The following is a 16553-nucleotide window of genomic DNA, read 5'->3' as shown; positions in this document are numbered from 1 at the left end:
GTTTGCTTTGTTACCGAGTATGTGGTCAATTTTCGAGAAGGTTCCATGCGCTGCAGAGAAGAAGGTATATTCTTTCCTATTTGGGTGAAATGTTCTATAGATGTCTGTTAAGTCCATTTGATTCATTACCTCCATTAATTCTCTTATTTCTCTGTTAGGTTTCTGTCTGATTGACCTGTCCATTGGTGAGAGAGGGGTGTTGAAGTCTGCTACTATTAGTGTGTGCGGTTTGACGGCAGCCTTGAGTTTTAGTAATGTTTCTTTTACGTACGTGGGTGCTTTTATATTAGGGGCATAAATATTCAAGATTGAGACTTCATCCTGATGAATTGTTCCTGTTATGAGTATAAAATGTCCCTCTCCATCTTTTCTGATTGATTTAAGTTTGAAGTCAACTTTGTTAGAAATTAGTATGGCCACACCTTCTTGTTTCTTAGGTCCATTTGCTTGATAAACCTTTTCCCAGCCCTTTACTCTGAGTAGATGTCTTTGTGGTTGAGGTGTGTTTCTTGTAAACAGCAGAATGTTGGATCCTGTTTTCGTATCCAATCTCTTAGTCTGTGCCTCTTTATAGGTGAGTTGAGTCCATTGATATTAAGTGATCTTAATGACCAGTGGTTGTTAACTCCGGTCATTTTTTCTTTTTCTTTTTTGGTAGTAGAGTTTATGTGTTTCCCTTCTTCGAGTTGTGCTGGTGAAGGATCATTAGATGTCTGAGTTATTGTGATCATTGTTGGACTCCTTGTATTGAGTTTTTCCTTCTTTTACTTTCTGTAAGGCTGCATTTGTGGCTACCTATTGTTTAAATTTGTTTTTATCCTGGAAAATTTTGTTTTCTCCATTTTTAGTGAACGAAAGCTTGGCTGGGTATAGTAGTCTGGGCTTGCATCCATGGTCTCTTAGTTTCTGCAGAACATCTATCCAGGACCTTCTGGCTTTCATGGTTTCCATAGAGAAGTCAGGTGTAAGTCTGACAGGTTTACCTTTATAAGTAACTTGTCCTTTTTCCTTTGCAGCTCTTAATATTCTTTCTTTATTCTGTATGTTTTGTGTTTTGATTATTATATGGCCAGGAGATGCATTCGTTTTTTGGTCCAGCCTATTTGGTGTTCTGTATGCTTATTGAACCTTCACAGGAATATCTTTCTTTAGGTTGGGAAAGTTTTCTTCTATAATTTTATTAAATATATTTTCTGGACCGTNTTGTGTCCCATATTTCCTGAATGTTTTGTGATGAGAATTTGTTGGATTTGCTGTTTTCTTTGATCACTGTGTTTATTTTCTCTATGGTATCTTCAGTGTCTGACATTCTTTCTTTCATCTCTTGTAATCTGTTGGTAGTACTTGTCTCTGTAGTTCCTGTTCATTTACCCAGATTTTCCATCTCCATCCTTTCTTTGGTTTGTGTTTTCTTCATTACTTCCATTTCATTCTTCAAGTCTTGAACCGCTTCCCTTACCTGTTTGATTGCTTTTTCTTGTTTCTCTTGGTTTTCTTGGGTATCTTTGAGCAATTTATTCATCTCCTCTACCTTTTTGTTTTTAATCTCTAATTGTTTATGGCAGTTTTTCACCTCCTGTTTAAGGTCTTCTATTATTTTCATATAATTCACTTTTGAGTCAATTTCTTCTAATTCTTCTGGAGTGGGGTGTACAATTCTTCTTATTTCGAGATCCCTGGATTCTGGTGATGTCATGTTGCCTTTCAGGTTGTTGGAGGAATTCTTGCATTGGTGCCTTCCCATCTCTTCCTTCAAATGGAGCCAGGAGAGGCCTGGCATCTTGGTCCAGACTTTGCTGTGACTAACTCTCTGGGTGTATCTCCTCAGTGTAGAAGCAGGAACCGTTCCTGTCCAGATGAAACTCCTCAGCATCTAAACAGGGACAGCCGTCCAGATGGAGCTCCTCAGCACCTAAACAGGGACAGCTGGTAGCCCAATGAGCTGGGGACAAAAGGCGCCACACTTTCTTCATACTCCAGAGGACTGGGACATTCTGTTTGGATTATCTCAAGAAAAGAACATTGTTTCTGGGAATGTCTTGCCTACAATCCTTTTTCAAATGAAGTTACTTACCAAAATTAAAACATGTGATATTTTGATTTTTCATAAAATTTTTAGAAATTTCTTCTCTTATCAAAGTATCATTATAAACCCAATATCTAGTATTATTCATAGTTCTAATCCATTAATCTATTGGTGGTGATATTGCCTTTAAAGATTTAATCACCCTTTTACATTCTGAATTAGCATTTTCAAAAGCCAAATATTCAGCTAATATTTGTCTGATCACTAAATCTGATATTTTTCTACTTACAACTGAAGTCAATCACTGCAAAAAAAATCAATAAAGGCTTTTTTGAGTTTGTATAATTTTGGTAAATTACTTAGAACTGTTCCCTGATTCTTCAACTTTGTTCCAAGCATTTAAAACTGCTAAATGACAAAGCACCAAGGTGTGATCATTAAAATCAATCTGCCTTTACAATTCATCATATGAGTCCTCACCTTGTAACCAGTGTTGGGAAATGTTAATAGTTCTAGCCCTATTTTGTTGTTCTGTGGCCCTAGCTTCCTCTTTCTACTGTATTCACCACTTTTAACTGAGGGCCAGCTTCCAGCTTCCAGCTTTCTGTGTCTAAGTCTTTCCAGTCTTGAGGGATAATTCTGTTCTGAGTTGCCCATGAATTTAATGTGTCCTTCACATAGGGTAAATACATATGAAATTACCACCTCCTTAAATATTATCAAATCTAATATTTCTAGAGGATTCTGCTTAACTTTTGCATAACCTTAGGGGTACCTATCATCTGCTGGTCATATCTTGTACAGTAACTTGTATAGAAATTAAGGTTGGTTTTCTAATAAACTTGGGTTATTAGAACTATTTCAGTTTGATCATGCAGTGGCTTGGTAGGTTCTTGTCTAAATACCTCTGTCTGTGTCTGAGTAATTTCCTTATATTCATTACTAGGTCTTTTTAAGGCTTATGTCTAATCAGTCAAATTTTTCTTATTTTCATTGACAAGTCTTTCTAAAGCTTGTATCTTATCAGTCAGTTTTTCATATTTGGCACAATTATCAGACCACTCTTTATTTGGCACAAGAAACTACTATGGATATTAAGAATGAAATGTGAGTTACCAGACTGATAATAATTATAATTGGCATTATGTCAATCCCAGCTAAGTCATTTGTCCCCTCACTTGCTGATTCCATTTTCAAGCCATCCATAGTTGCACTATACAGGGTCTTAACTCCTGTATTCTGATATTTCCCATCCTTAACACAGGAAAGATTTTTACTTTTAATATTATTTAACTCGATTCTAAAGAACTTCCCAGGTATCTCACCAAATCTGCTGATTTTTTAGTTTGTCCTCAGCTGACCATCAGCAAACTCAGGTTGCTTCTATGATTTCTGATGCACGATTAATAAGAGCTCAGTGACTAATATTGGGGTTCAACCTGAAGACCAGTAAGGCAAAGCAGCCAGCCATGGGCTCTTACCTCGACCTCATTCCGTAATGGCAACTAGGCCTCCAGGAATCTCAGAATGAGACTGAGCCTGAGAGCTGTCTCCTCCCATTTTATATTCCTCTGTAGCACTGGGATTAAAGCATGCTCTGCCTGGTTTGTACAGCAACTAGTGTGACTACTGAGATTAAAGGTTTGTGTTACCACTGCCTGATCTGTAAGACTGACCTTTGGGGCTGTTTTACTCTCTGATCTTCAGGCAACCCTTTTTCATTAAAATACAAATAAAATGCCACTACAGATTTCTGAGCAAGCGTGCTTTCCTGAGTCCCCAAGAGTGGCAGTGGAGGCACCAGCTGACATAAACTTCCTTTTGCATAGTCATGCCACACATTGGAGTGCTAAAATGTTGATTTACTGACAGCTCTGTGGCTGCACCTGAACCTACTGCAATTTCAGCCAGTAACTGAGGCTCTGCAGTTACTGGCCTGCTTTTCTGGCAGTGGCCTGGAGGGATTTTGATGTCTCACTGGATCCAGCTCCTGTCGCTGCCACCAAATGTAGTTTTTAACTAAATCTCTATCTTTATTTACCAATACAGACTCAGGAGTCAGAGGCTGGAGTGAAAACATGCTAGCTCAGAAAGGTTGAGGAGTGACTAGCTGACCTGACCTCTGTTGGCATCTCAGAAAGAGAGGTCTCTTCTGTCAGTACAAACCAAAAAGTACTGCACACTCCAAGTTTCTCACTAAAACTTCCTGTGTATCACTCTTTCATTTTCCAGACTCTCCCTGGCTCTCTATGATTATTTTTGTCAATTAATTAATGAATTTATAAAGATAGAAAACTAAATGGATATTTCATAACTTGAGATGTATTTTAGGGACATATGAATGAAAGCAGTTAACACAGATTTCATAGAAACAAATACAGAAAAGCTAACTGGCATATGTAGCCACTCTTATAAAATAAAAAGTGAATTGTCATCTATGTTTAAAACTTGTTTTGATGTTGAATATTTAGGATAAAATGCCAAAATGTCAGCCTATTACACTGAAATTCAAAACAACAACTATAAATACAAATTATGTTCAATAAACAAAAAATATGACAAAGATGCTAAAGAAATATATATTATGCAATTATATGAAGGCATGAAAACCTTGGAGATATGCCTCCTTAGAAAATTCACACATTGGATCATGTGGAGAAGACTTCTTACATTTGGACAGAGACTAATTAAGTATCTTTTCTTCATAGAGCCATGGCAACAGCAAAGTGCATCCCTGCTGAGCCTCAGCCTAGAAGGCAAGATCTCCAGGAGATGCTGACAGAAGTGGGGTTGTCTGTTGACTACTGGCTTCCTAAACTTAAGGAAGACATGGGTGTGGCCTGTGCCCAAAACTTACAACACTTAGAAGAAAAAGACCTCCAGAAGCTGAAGTCCCAGACACAGCACACATGGGAAGAAAAGGCTCTGGAGAAGCTGCTTGATCTCTCACAGCCAAACAGTGTTGCAGAGTTCCAGGAGACTTCAAGGGAGATGATAGAGAACAGACAGCATCAGGCAGAACAGGCACTGCAGGAACTGAGGGCCTTGCAGTTAGAAGGGAGGCAAAGAGAAGAAGAAGAAGAAGAAGAAGAAGAAGAAGAAGAAGAAGAAGAAGAAGAAGAAGAAGAAGAAGAAGAAGAAGAAGAAGAAGAAGAAGAAGAAGAAGAAGAAGAAGAAGAAGAAGAAGAAGAAGAAGAAGAAGAAGAAGAAGAAGAAGAAGAAGAAGAAGAAGAAGAAGAGAGGAAAGAAGCAGAGCTGAGACAAGCAATGGAGATCCCTGAAAAGTGCTGGCCAGGACCTGAAGTACCCCTCAAAGATATCACTGAAACAATGGAGAGACAACCAAGAGACATGGAGCAGAAACTGACCTACAGGGGAAATCTGCCAGATAGAGAACTAGTTAGATGGGCTTCTGGAGGGCTGGCCCTGCAGGGAATATACAAGACGTGCCATCAAAAGAACCTGGTAGCAAGGAGAGAAGAACTACTCAGGGTCCCCAAGGAATTTGTCCTCTTTGGATCTGAGAAAGCAAAAAGAATGGAAGCAAAAGAATTCACATCTTATCAAGAAGAAGCCCTGTTTACTAAAAATGTGGAGAAGCTGGGATTTGGAGCAATGACATCAGCCACAGGTGGATCCTGGGGATTTAGTCAAGAATGTGGTAGAGATCAAAGCAAACATTCAGAATCTAAAGACACACACCAGTCATATTCAGAGCAGTCTTATTTCTGCTCAGCCAAGTTCAGCTTTGTGCCGCTGGTCTCCTTCCACTTTCGAATTGATGAGCTGCAGCTCTCCCCTGCTGCTCTCAAGGAACTGAAGATTATTGAGGAACAACTGGAACACACTGATGGACCAGACAGATTCCTCTTACTAAGGAACAGGACTGAAAACTTCTTCAACAGATTTGGTTCTCATGCTAATCAAGGCCCTCTGCATCTTGGGGGAATCTATTGGTGGAAGGCCTTTTCAGAGGGTTTCAGAAGTGACCAGCTGGATTGTGTGAAGCATCAGACAGAAGAGGCCTTGGATAGTTACATAAGGGCAGGCTACAATGGCTTTAGAGTCAAATTTATAGCAGGAATAACAAAATCAGACTCACATTCAGTAAGATCCTGCCAAAATGCAACTAATCAACAGCTCCAAATCAAAGTCCAATTATCTGTGGCCCAGATAGGTGGACCACCAGAGGCAAATGGAATTCTTCAATGGACAACTGGCCTTCTCGCCAGCAACAAAAACTGGTCTGTCATTGACCGAGAACATCAGCTGGTACCCATTTGGGACATCATCCTATCAAATCACAGAAGCAATTTTAAGGACCCCTTTCTGGTGGCTAACTGCCTGGCAGAAAACTACTCTGCTCTGACTGGCCTTGATGCCCGCATCCGGGCTGGAGAACATATGTTGATCCCTGAAAAGGAAGCAGGGCATACCCTGGATGATGTGAAATCCTGGGAGGTCTCTAACTCTGAAGAAAAACTTAAGAAGCTGATGAGTTTTATGCAAACACTGGCCCACAAAACAAAAGGTTATGACATATGGATTAATAGGTGTCTCGAAGATTTAGATCTGCAGATTTTTCTCATAAACACTGTCAACTTTTGCAAAAACCCATCCATTCAAAAAATTCTGTTTACTCAACCTCAGTTACGCAGTCTTCTAGAACCTCATGTACACAAAGTGAAAAACTTTCCTCAGGTGAAGTCAATGATTCAGTGGATTGACAAGACAGAGGCAGAGGAAAAGCAAGTCAAAATCACTGAATTGTCTGAATTCCTTAAAACTCTGAAAGGAATCCAAAAAGCTCTCGTGGAAGCAAATGACAAGTCTGAGTCCCTAGAAACAGTGGAAGAGGCTCAAAGAAAGGCTACCTGTGAGGTCACCACAGCTCTTAGCTCCTTCTTGAACAATCTCAGAGAATCAGCGCAGCCAGACATGCAGCTGCTACTACTCTCCATTGCAGCTGGTGCAGGCTATCAGTTGGAAAGCAATGTTTTCCAGCCTCTCCTGGGGTGTGCTGAGATAAACTTCCTACTGGATGAAATTCAAACTGTCCAACACAGATATCAGGAGCTAAAAACTATCTGCACAGACAGGGCACAGGCATTCCTAGTGCTCAAAGCTATGACCACCACAGTAAATGTCTCAGAGATTTCTCCAGAAGAAAAAACACAACGCTTGGGATTAATAAGACAGCATACGGAGCATTTACAATTGTCTACAAAATTTGGACAAGTCCTCACAAAGTTTGAAACAGATCATGATTGGGAAAATCTAGAGAATAATTTGAGATTATTCATTGATGGGAATTATGAAGACACCATCTCGGCTTTGAAATTGGAAGATATGAAAAAACAGCTGCAAAGTCTCGACCTTGAAAATAAAGAGACTTATAATCAACAAGATAATGAAAACAACAAAAAGGAAAACATAGAAAAGGGACCATTGCTAGATTTACTCCAGCGTCTAGGTCTAGAACATCACTACCCAAAAAGGATGAGCAGAGCTGACTTCCATCTGATCTATAAGAATTCTGTGTACAATACACAGCCAAGATCTGAACAGGAACTTCCCTTCTATTTCCTACAAAAGCTACTGATGCTAGATTGTGGGTTCAGACATCTGGTCTTCAAAAATAATGGAAATGCAGACACCCAAGACTCTGTAGGTCCTGACAACTCAGAAAATGAGTCTTTTGATCCATATGAAGAGTTCTTTGATGACAGATATAAGCTTACTAATTCTTCAACCACTGAGTTCTGGCCCCACATTCACCCAATGGACATCCAGATGGCCATTTTTCACTGTGCAGATGATCTTGCCAGGCAATACATTTTGTCCAAACTTTCCATTTGTCAATTTGCACTCCCCCTTGTGGTGCCAAATCCCAACAGTTCTCAGATTGAATTCTCTCTCTGGTCTCTCAGACAAATCAGGAGAAGTTGGCAAGAGTCAAGTAAATCACCACAGGACAAGAGCTACAGTCACAGCAATCAGCAGATGTGCTGTGTCTCTGCCCCCATTGTGTCCTTCATTAGAGTTGGAAATGGCTTCTCTGCTTCCAAATCTCAGATCATGAACTCTCTTCTCAGTAAACGTAAACATGATGTGTTTTTTCACAGGCACTGCAGAGGAAGCAGCAAAGATTGTCTCCTGATGGAGGGAGTGGTGGAGATCTCCTGGTTCTGTCCTGGAGGTCAAAGTGAGGACAGATTTGACAAGTGTGTGACCTTCACCAATCTTAGAGGAGATGCCAAGGACCATAGACAACAACTCAGCTTCCTGCAGGATGTCTCTTCTCTCATTGTGATCCTCATGTCAGCTTCTGATGATAATGAAGAAAACCAAAAACTTGTTAGATACCTCTGTCAGTCATCAAAATCCCTGATCTGTTTGACTGATGACAAAGAAGAAGCCATAGCCAATTATTCTGGTAAAAGAATGAGAATTGGCATCAGGAATAGAAATGAGGCAGAATTAACAGAGAAGCTCACAAATGCTATCAAATTTTTACTAGAACTCTCTGACCATCCACTCAGCTTAGAGGACTGTTCAAAGATAGCTAGAAAACAAGGATTTCTGATTGATGAAGATCAAAGAGAAATTAAGGAAGCCAAAGAAAAAGCACAGACTATAATGGACCTCCTGAAACTATCAAAGTTACCTGAGATAAAAGAAAACTTGCTGCAGTTGCAGGGACAACTTTGGCACCTTTGGTGTAAGAAGGACAAGGAACTCTATCATCTGAGAGAAAAAGGGAATCGGAGCATTGAGCAACACAAGAGTGAAATTGAGGTAGAAAAACAAAATATACGATGTCAGCAACTTAATAAGGCCTTTCCTCTCAATCCCTTAATGTGCTCTATCCTACAAATTCTCCTAGAAGATTTAGAAATTTACCCCAAATTATATTTCTTACACTGGATAAATATGGTTTTGGAAAAGCTAACTTCAGGACACTTGGAGAATTTGCATGGAAAGCAACAATCTTTGTGGTCACAAGTACAGGCAGAAAAGCAGAAAGCACAGAAGAGCACCTCCCTGACACTCTGGCAGAAGCAGATAGAAGCCATCTCTACCGAGATTCTTAACTGCACTTTAGGAATTGAGCACCTTCTCCGAGAAATTGGCCAGATCTATGAAGCTCTGGAAGAAACTTCCCCATCTAGAGACAGACATTTTCTCTGCCTCCCCAAGATTGCTGCAGATTTGATGGTAGCTGGGGTTCCCATTGAGCTGATGGATGGGGATGCATCATATGTGCCTCTAAAGTGGGTGATGGCTGTTTTGGACAAGATCTCAGAGAAAGTTGGAGACAAAAGACTGTTTGTTCTCTCTATCCTCGGTCTGCAGAGCTCAGGGAAATCCACCCTACTGAATGCTCTGTTTGGGCTGCAGTTCACAGCCAGTGCAGGCAGGTGCACCAAGGGGGCATATATGCAGCTCCTGAAGGTGGAAGAGACATTCACAGAGGAACTTGGCTTTGATTTTGTTCTTGTTGTAGACACAGAAGGACTTCGGGCTCCAGAACTCAATAGCAAATCCCACCATCGGGACAATAAGTTGGCAACATTTGTCATTGGCCTTGGAAACTTGACTTTGATTAATATTTTTGGGGAGAATCCATCAGAGATGCAGGATATCCTACAAATAGTGGCCCAGGCCTTTCTGAGAATGAAACAAGTGAAAATCTCCCCCAGTTGCTTCTTTGTCCATCAGAATGTGGGAGACATTACAGCTAAAGACCAAACTATGGAAGGACGAAGGAGACTGGAGCAGAGACTGGATGAGATGACAGCATTAGCTGCTGAACAGGAAGAGTGCTCAGACATAACCCGCTTCAGCGATGTAATTAAATTTGATGTTAATAGTCATGTCTACTACTTTGCTCACCTCTGGGATGGTAATCCCCCAATGGCCCCTCCCAATCCTCACTATAGCTACAACGTCCAGGAGTTGAAAACTGGGATTCTTAGGATTGCCCACCAGGAATCCAGAGGAAAGATCATGAAGATCTCAGATGTAAAATTCCGAGTTCAGGATTTGTGGGAAGCCCTGGTCAGTGAGAACTTCATTTTCAGTTTCAGGAACACCCAAGAAGTCATATCCATGAACAAACTGGAAACCATGTATAACCACTGGACCTGGGAGCTGAGGAGTCATGTGCTGGATTTACACAATCAGTTGACCAATCAGATAGAAAATGGGAAACTACTGATACTCACACCCAGCACACTGGAGGGTCCAGTCAGTACAAAATATGAAACCATCAAGGAAGATTTTGACAAATATTTTGAAGAAGACACAGATAGAGAAACATTGGTACAATGGAAATCAAGCTTTGAACATAAGTTACTAATGCTTAAAGATGCACTTATTTCAGACACCAGAAGGAAATGCAATGAGCTCATCAGTCTTAAACAAAGCCAAAAAAGACTAGATAACCAAAAGTCTCTATATGAAAATGAACTGTTAGAGAGGAGCCGAGAGTTGGCTTTGAGTGTGAAGGGTAAAGAATTCAGTGATGAAGAGTTGCGTGAGAAATTCAATCAACTTTGGACAGGTTGGATCTACAAAGTTTCTTTGACTGCACCTCTTGTCACAGAGCCTGACATTGAGTGGGATGCTGAAAACATCCTTCTGGGGCATTTCAAAAAGGAGAAAAACATTGTAGAAAGACTTAAAAAGAACTCTGGAGAAATGTTTGAGATTAATTATGCCAAACATATCCAAGTGAAAAAAAAGTTTGGGATAATTCCAAAGTGTTTAGAAACCTGTCATAAAGAATCCATTAAGAAGACTACTAGTAACATTTCTTTAAGATTTGAGGAAATAATTGAAAACATTTGGAAGCAAAGGCGTGATTACAGTCAGAATGATTTTCATGAAATCTTGAGGATAATAGAAAAAGAACTGAAATCTGTTCCCCCTGAAGAAGAATACACATTTACCAAAGAGTATAACATTGATTTATCTGTATGCTTATTTGAAAAAGCATCTAAGAATTTCAAGGAAATAAACAAGGAATTCAATAGAGTATATGATCCTGTGAACTATCTGGAGAGAAAAAAAGATGACTTCTTCATCAGTTTTAAAATCTCCTGCCAAGGTGCCACCTCCATCACATCGTTTGTAGACTTCCTGTGGCTCAAGCTCACTCCTGCTATCTCTGCCACTATATGGGAGAAAATGAGCCTTAAAGTAGCTGGAGACATGAGAGCTGCCTGCGCTGAATTCAATGGAAACAGGGCTAACCTGGAGAAACATATTCTCATTTCTCTGGCAGAAGAGGAAAACTTTGATATGTATTGGCAGTACATTCATCATCCAGAATCCTTTTTCAGGGCTTACATTAGAGACCATATTAGAAGATACTTGTCAGCAAAAGAAGGTGAAAAAATAAAGACTTTTATAAAAATAATTTTAGGTGACATCAAGAATGTCATCCTCTCTGCCATTCATGAGTCCACAGCAGTAACTAAAGATAACAGCACTGCTTCTCGCTGGTTGGATTTGTTCTGTGATCACCTAGGGAGCAACCTGATCTTTCCAAGAAGAGACCTGATAAGCATCGAGCACCAGGAGATAAAGGACACTGAGTTTCTCAAAGAAGTCATGAGTGTAGCTTTGGATCCTGCACTGAAGAAAGTAAAAGAGGACTGCTCAAGTAAGCCCATAGATGAAATGATTCCTGACATTGAGAAAATTCTCTCGGCACATCTCTGTGGCTGCTGGAAGCAGTGTCCTTTTTGTAAAGCAATTTGTACAAACACCATTCCCGAACATGATGGAGACCACAGTGTGCCATTCCACCGTCCTCAGGCTGTCAATGGATGGCATTATTATAAAACAGACCACTTTGTCATTGACTGCTGTACTACTTGTGTAGCAAGTGACAGTTCATTTATTTTACATGACCTCCGGAGGTTCCCATACAAGAAATATCGAGCAGCAGGAGGTAATTTTGCCACATGGAGCATCACCCCAGACTCATCTACTCAGCCATATTGGAAATGGTTTGTCTGTCGCTTCAGATCAAAGCTTGAAAAGGAGTATGGAAAGAAATTTACAAAGTTAGGTACTATTCCAGATTCATGGACCAAAATCACAAAGGAAGAAGTACTTGATGACTTGGAATATAATAATTGCCAACATAAACAATAACACTGCTACACAAATTTCATTTTTTCCAAAGGACCTGAAATTCAGGCGTCACCATCAAGATTACAGTTTATAAATAAGATACATAAAAATAAAATCAGTTACTATTTCTAGACCTGAAGATCTTCTGCTAAAGAGAATGTTTATGTCTTAATTTCTGCTGCTTTGAATATAATGTATTGAACATGAGAATATCAGTCCTAAACAGGATGTCTTCATCAAATCCTTCTCGAGACTCAGGGAACCATACAGAAGAGGAGGCTGTGTGATGGCCTTAAAATTCTCCAATTTTATGCTGGACGTCCATCTTGGAACTCACTAGCCATTTCTGTCTAACTCCAGCTCCTGGATTATAAATTCTCAGTAATCCCAGACTCAGAGTCTCTCTCTCTCTCTCTCTCTCTCTCTCTCTCTCTCTCTCTCTCTCTCTCTCTCTCTCGCACACACACACACACACACACACACACACAGAGAGAGAGAGAGAGAGAGAGAGAGAAACACATTCGCACACATGCACACACACACACACATACAAATGTAGAGCCATGACCATCTGTTTGTTATATAACTAACTGTTTTGGGGTCTTCTGTAACATGCTTATGCAGATAGCCAAGGATTATTTGGGGTCACCTTGACCACTTACTAAATAGATCAGTTTTGACAGATAATGAAGGTCTTCTAATGGTTTTCACCACAAGAATCCTTTTCTTGCCACACTTCTTATGACAATCTCAAGTCTTCTAAGAGAGTGCTGTCCTGCTATCAGCTAATTCATAAAACATTTTATTATAATTGGATTGAGTCTATGATCTTTGCCAAGGCATCACAATCACCATAGCATTTGGATGCCCCTGCAAGATGCCTGAGAGACTCTGACTCAGCACCAGAATAGGACCCCAACTACTTTGAAGCCCAAGGAGCACAAGACCACATAGTAAATAATAGACCTCACAGGAAGCAAGTCCATCTTGTTAAGCTCCAGAGAGTCCATATTGCAACTGCCCCAATTTTGCAAATTGAAAGCAGAAACAAGATTAAAAGTTGTCAACAAGCATTCTGAAGTTCAAACCAATCCGTGACTTGTTCCCTTCTGCTTTGGAGTCCAGACATATGTAGAGACAAAGATGAAATCAGATAAGATCATAGACCCAGTCTTCAAGGCAAAGTAAATGTCCTACATTCCCTGTGGTTTTGGTATATGAGTAAAGGTGGCCACTACATGTCTGAGTTCATCTGGTCTTCCTTGATTGTGTTTGTGTGTTGATGTTCTACACTGATGCCATATGAAAAAAAGAACCAGCCAAAGAAGCACACCCTGACTCTGAAACCAGAGCCAACCAAAGAAACACACTTTGACCCTGAAACCAGAGTCAAAGAAACACACCCTAACTCTGAAATGAGAGCTAAAGAAACACACTCTGGCTCTGAAACCAGAACCAGTGAAAGAAATACTCTCTGGCCCTGAAACTAGAGCCAAAAGTTTAAAAGGGACCAGTGCAAGAAACCTTGAAACCAGAGCCAAAGAAACACATACTTGATCAACTGAGCACCAACCCCACCAATCCCTGAAGAGGAAAACCCACCAATTCCTAAGCATGAAACTAACCATTCCCTGAGCATGAAATCCAGCCAATCACTGAGTTTGTTCAAACTCAAGGATTGAAATTGAAATTTCCACACTGAAAATCTTCACCCTGGAAAATCTCTACCCCCAAGAAGCCCTACGTAAACCCTGTGCCTGTTCAGTTGGGGGCAGCCTTTTCCACCTTGGCAGAAGCAGCACTCTCTTAGATTACTTACTCCCTTCCAATAAATATCTTGAATGAGTTTGGGGTGAAGACCTTCTTTTGCCAGAGCAGAGCAGAGAAGAAATGGTCATCTCTGTTGGGAAACTCCCTTAGTGGAACAGAGCAGAGAAGTAACAACTTTAATGAGAACAGAGAAGCAATGGACATCTCTGCTGAGAAACTCTCTTAGCAGAGTGGAGCAGAGCTGAGCTACAACAGCTCTCTCAGAGAGGAACAGGATTGCAACATCCTACAGAAAGACAATCCCCCACTGGAACCCAGCTATCGGTACAGTCTGATTTCCCAACAGCCAGAATACCTTTCCCTTTTTAGCTGTATGTTAGCCCAATTTCCCAACAATCAGAATACCTTGCCCTCCAGAGCAGTAGCACATGCATTATCTTTTGTCTGTTGGACTTTTCATATTCGTTACAAAGACAGGAGTCAGACTAAATACAGTTACATTGCTCCTAAGCTGCATGTCATATTTTCAGGATTTCCAAGGGCAAATTTAGTCTGTGTGACTCCACATCAGGCACTTCTTCGTGTACACCCTTCTGTTTCTAACCCTTTTCCCTCCCCCCTGCTTCTCAAGAATGTCTTTATTCTGCTTGACCTATCTTCCAGCTAGCTCCTGTCTCTGACCATAAATCCCTGGCTGCCAACTTCACCCTGCCCTTGTCTCCAGGCTGGTATGATGCAAGAGCCCCTGTGCACATTGCTTTTGGGCACCATAAGCCCCCTGTTTCTCTTCTTGTTGCTCACTGTACTGCTGTAGTTGATCAACACCCAGAATTTCTTATCTCTAAGCCTTTGTTCTCTCTTTGTTCTGGTCTCTCCCTCTGATCACTGGAGTTGGTATTGCAGGGATTCACATGTCTTTTGGGTGTGGATTATATTGTTTTGTGTTGTTCTACTTAATAAAAAGCTGAATATGGACTTGAGTTATCGCCTTCCTCTCCCAAATCAAGCTTGTTTGTGTACGAATTTTCTCCTTTTTCCTTGGAAAGAAGCTCATCTGAATCTAGGACAAAGAGAGGAAACAAAACAGCCCAGGAAAAGCAACTATACACTTTTTATTCTTCCCTTATACATTACATCTTGACCACTGTTTCCCCTCCCTCCACTCCTATAAGTCCCTCCCTCCACTGCCCTCTCCCCCAGATCCACTCCTCAAATTCTCTTCCCCACCCACCTAAAAAATCAGGCCTCCCAGAGATATCAACCAAACACGACACAACAAGTTCCAATATGATTAGCCACAAACCCTCATACCAAGGCTGGAAAAGGCAACCAAGTAGGAGGGAAAGGGTCTCAAATGTAGGTGAAAGTGTTGTGGCATAATGCTTTTGTGCACTGTAAGATTTGTCACTTGTATTTGTTTAATGAAATGCTAATTGGCCAGTAGCCAGGTAGGAAGTATTGGCAGGGCAACCAGAGTAGTAGAATTCTGGGAAGAGGAAAGGCTCAATCTATAGTCATCACCCAGACACAGAAGAAGCAACATAAGAATGCCTCACTGATGAAAGGTACTAAGCCATGTGGTAAACACAGACAAGATTTGTTGGTTAATTTAAGTTGTAAGAGATAGTTAATAATAAGCCTGAGCTAATAGGCCAAACAGTTTATAATTAATATAGTTTTGGTGTGTTTCTTTGGCACTGAAGGGCTGCGGGACCAGGTGGAACAGAAACTCCATCAACATAAAAGAATCAGAGATATCCCTCACTCCTACTGTTAGAATTCCTACTAGAACACAAAGCTATATAATCATAATATATATACATATATATGTATATATATGTATATATATACACTGATGACCTAGTTCAGACACAAGTAATTTCCAAGTTTGTCGCTTCATTCTTTGTAAGCCTCTATGAGTCCAGCTTAGTTGAATCTATGGGTCATGCTAACTTGGTGTCCTTGACCACTCTGGCTCTCCCACAATCACTCTTCCCCTCTTCTGCAGGTATCTCCTGGCTCCATCTAGTACTGGTTGTGGGTCTCTGCATCTGTTCCCATCAGTTGCTGGATGACACCTCTCTGAGGACAGTGGGGCTAGGCATCTATGAGTATAGCAGAATATCATTAGGATTAATTTCATTGACTTTTTTCGTCTTGTTTGTTTCTGTCCTGGGTCTTTGGGATGTCCCATCTCTGATTCCTGGCTATTTAGGGTGTGTCAGGCATGGGCTCCCTATTATGACATGGGCCTCAAGCTGGACGAGCCATTAGTTGGCCATCCCACAAGTTCTGTACTTCCTTTGCCCAAGAACATCTTACAGGCAGGATAGACTGCAGTTCAGAGGTTTTGTGATTGGATTGGTGTCAGTCCTACCACTGGAAGCCTGGTTAGAAAGGAGGGCCAGTTCTCGCTAATGACAATATGGCATTACGCTGAGAGGAGTGAAAGCTTCATAATCCATATTGCTGATATTACAGAGTCCCTGGATGGACTCTAGCCTCAGCCTCCAGGTTTCATTCACACATGCTGGTATGCTTTTTCATCTGTCTCTTTAGCTTTGACATTGGAAAGGATAAAAGAAAAAAACACTAAAAGCAGAAGTAGGAG

The 16553-nt window shown here is 40.7% G+C and overlaps 1 protein-coding gene across 1 annotated transcript in view; it reads left to right on the top strand.

Annotated features, from left to right (window-relative positions):
* LOC126494129 (interferon-induced very large GTPase 1-like) overlaps positions 1-14922 on the top strand; it is a 34651-nt gene extending 19729 nt beyond the window's left edge. Inside the window, exon 2 of the mRNA XM_050131357.1 lies at positions 4735-14922. Coding sequence (XP_049987314.1) covers positions 4739-12193 — 7455 coding nt within the window. The 5' untranslated portion in view covers positions 4735-4738 and the 3' untranslated portion in view covers positions 12194-14922. The remainder of the gene's footprint in view (positions 1-4734) is intronic.
* Positions 14923-16553: the final 1631 nt, after the last annotated feature.

This window comes from Alexandromys fortis, unplaced genomic scaffold (assembly GCF_014885135.2).
Source record: "Alexandromys fortis isolate MF-2015 unplaced genomic scaffold, M_Fortis_MF-2015_v1.1 scaffold_329, whole genome shotgun sequence".
Lineage (NCBI taxonomy): Eukaryota > Metazoa > Chordata > Mammalia > Rodentia > Cricetidae > Alexandromys > Alexandromys fortis.
Note: the sequence above shows the minus strand (reverse complement) of the source record. Positions and strands in the feature narration are given on the sequence as shown.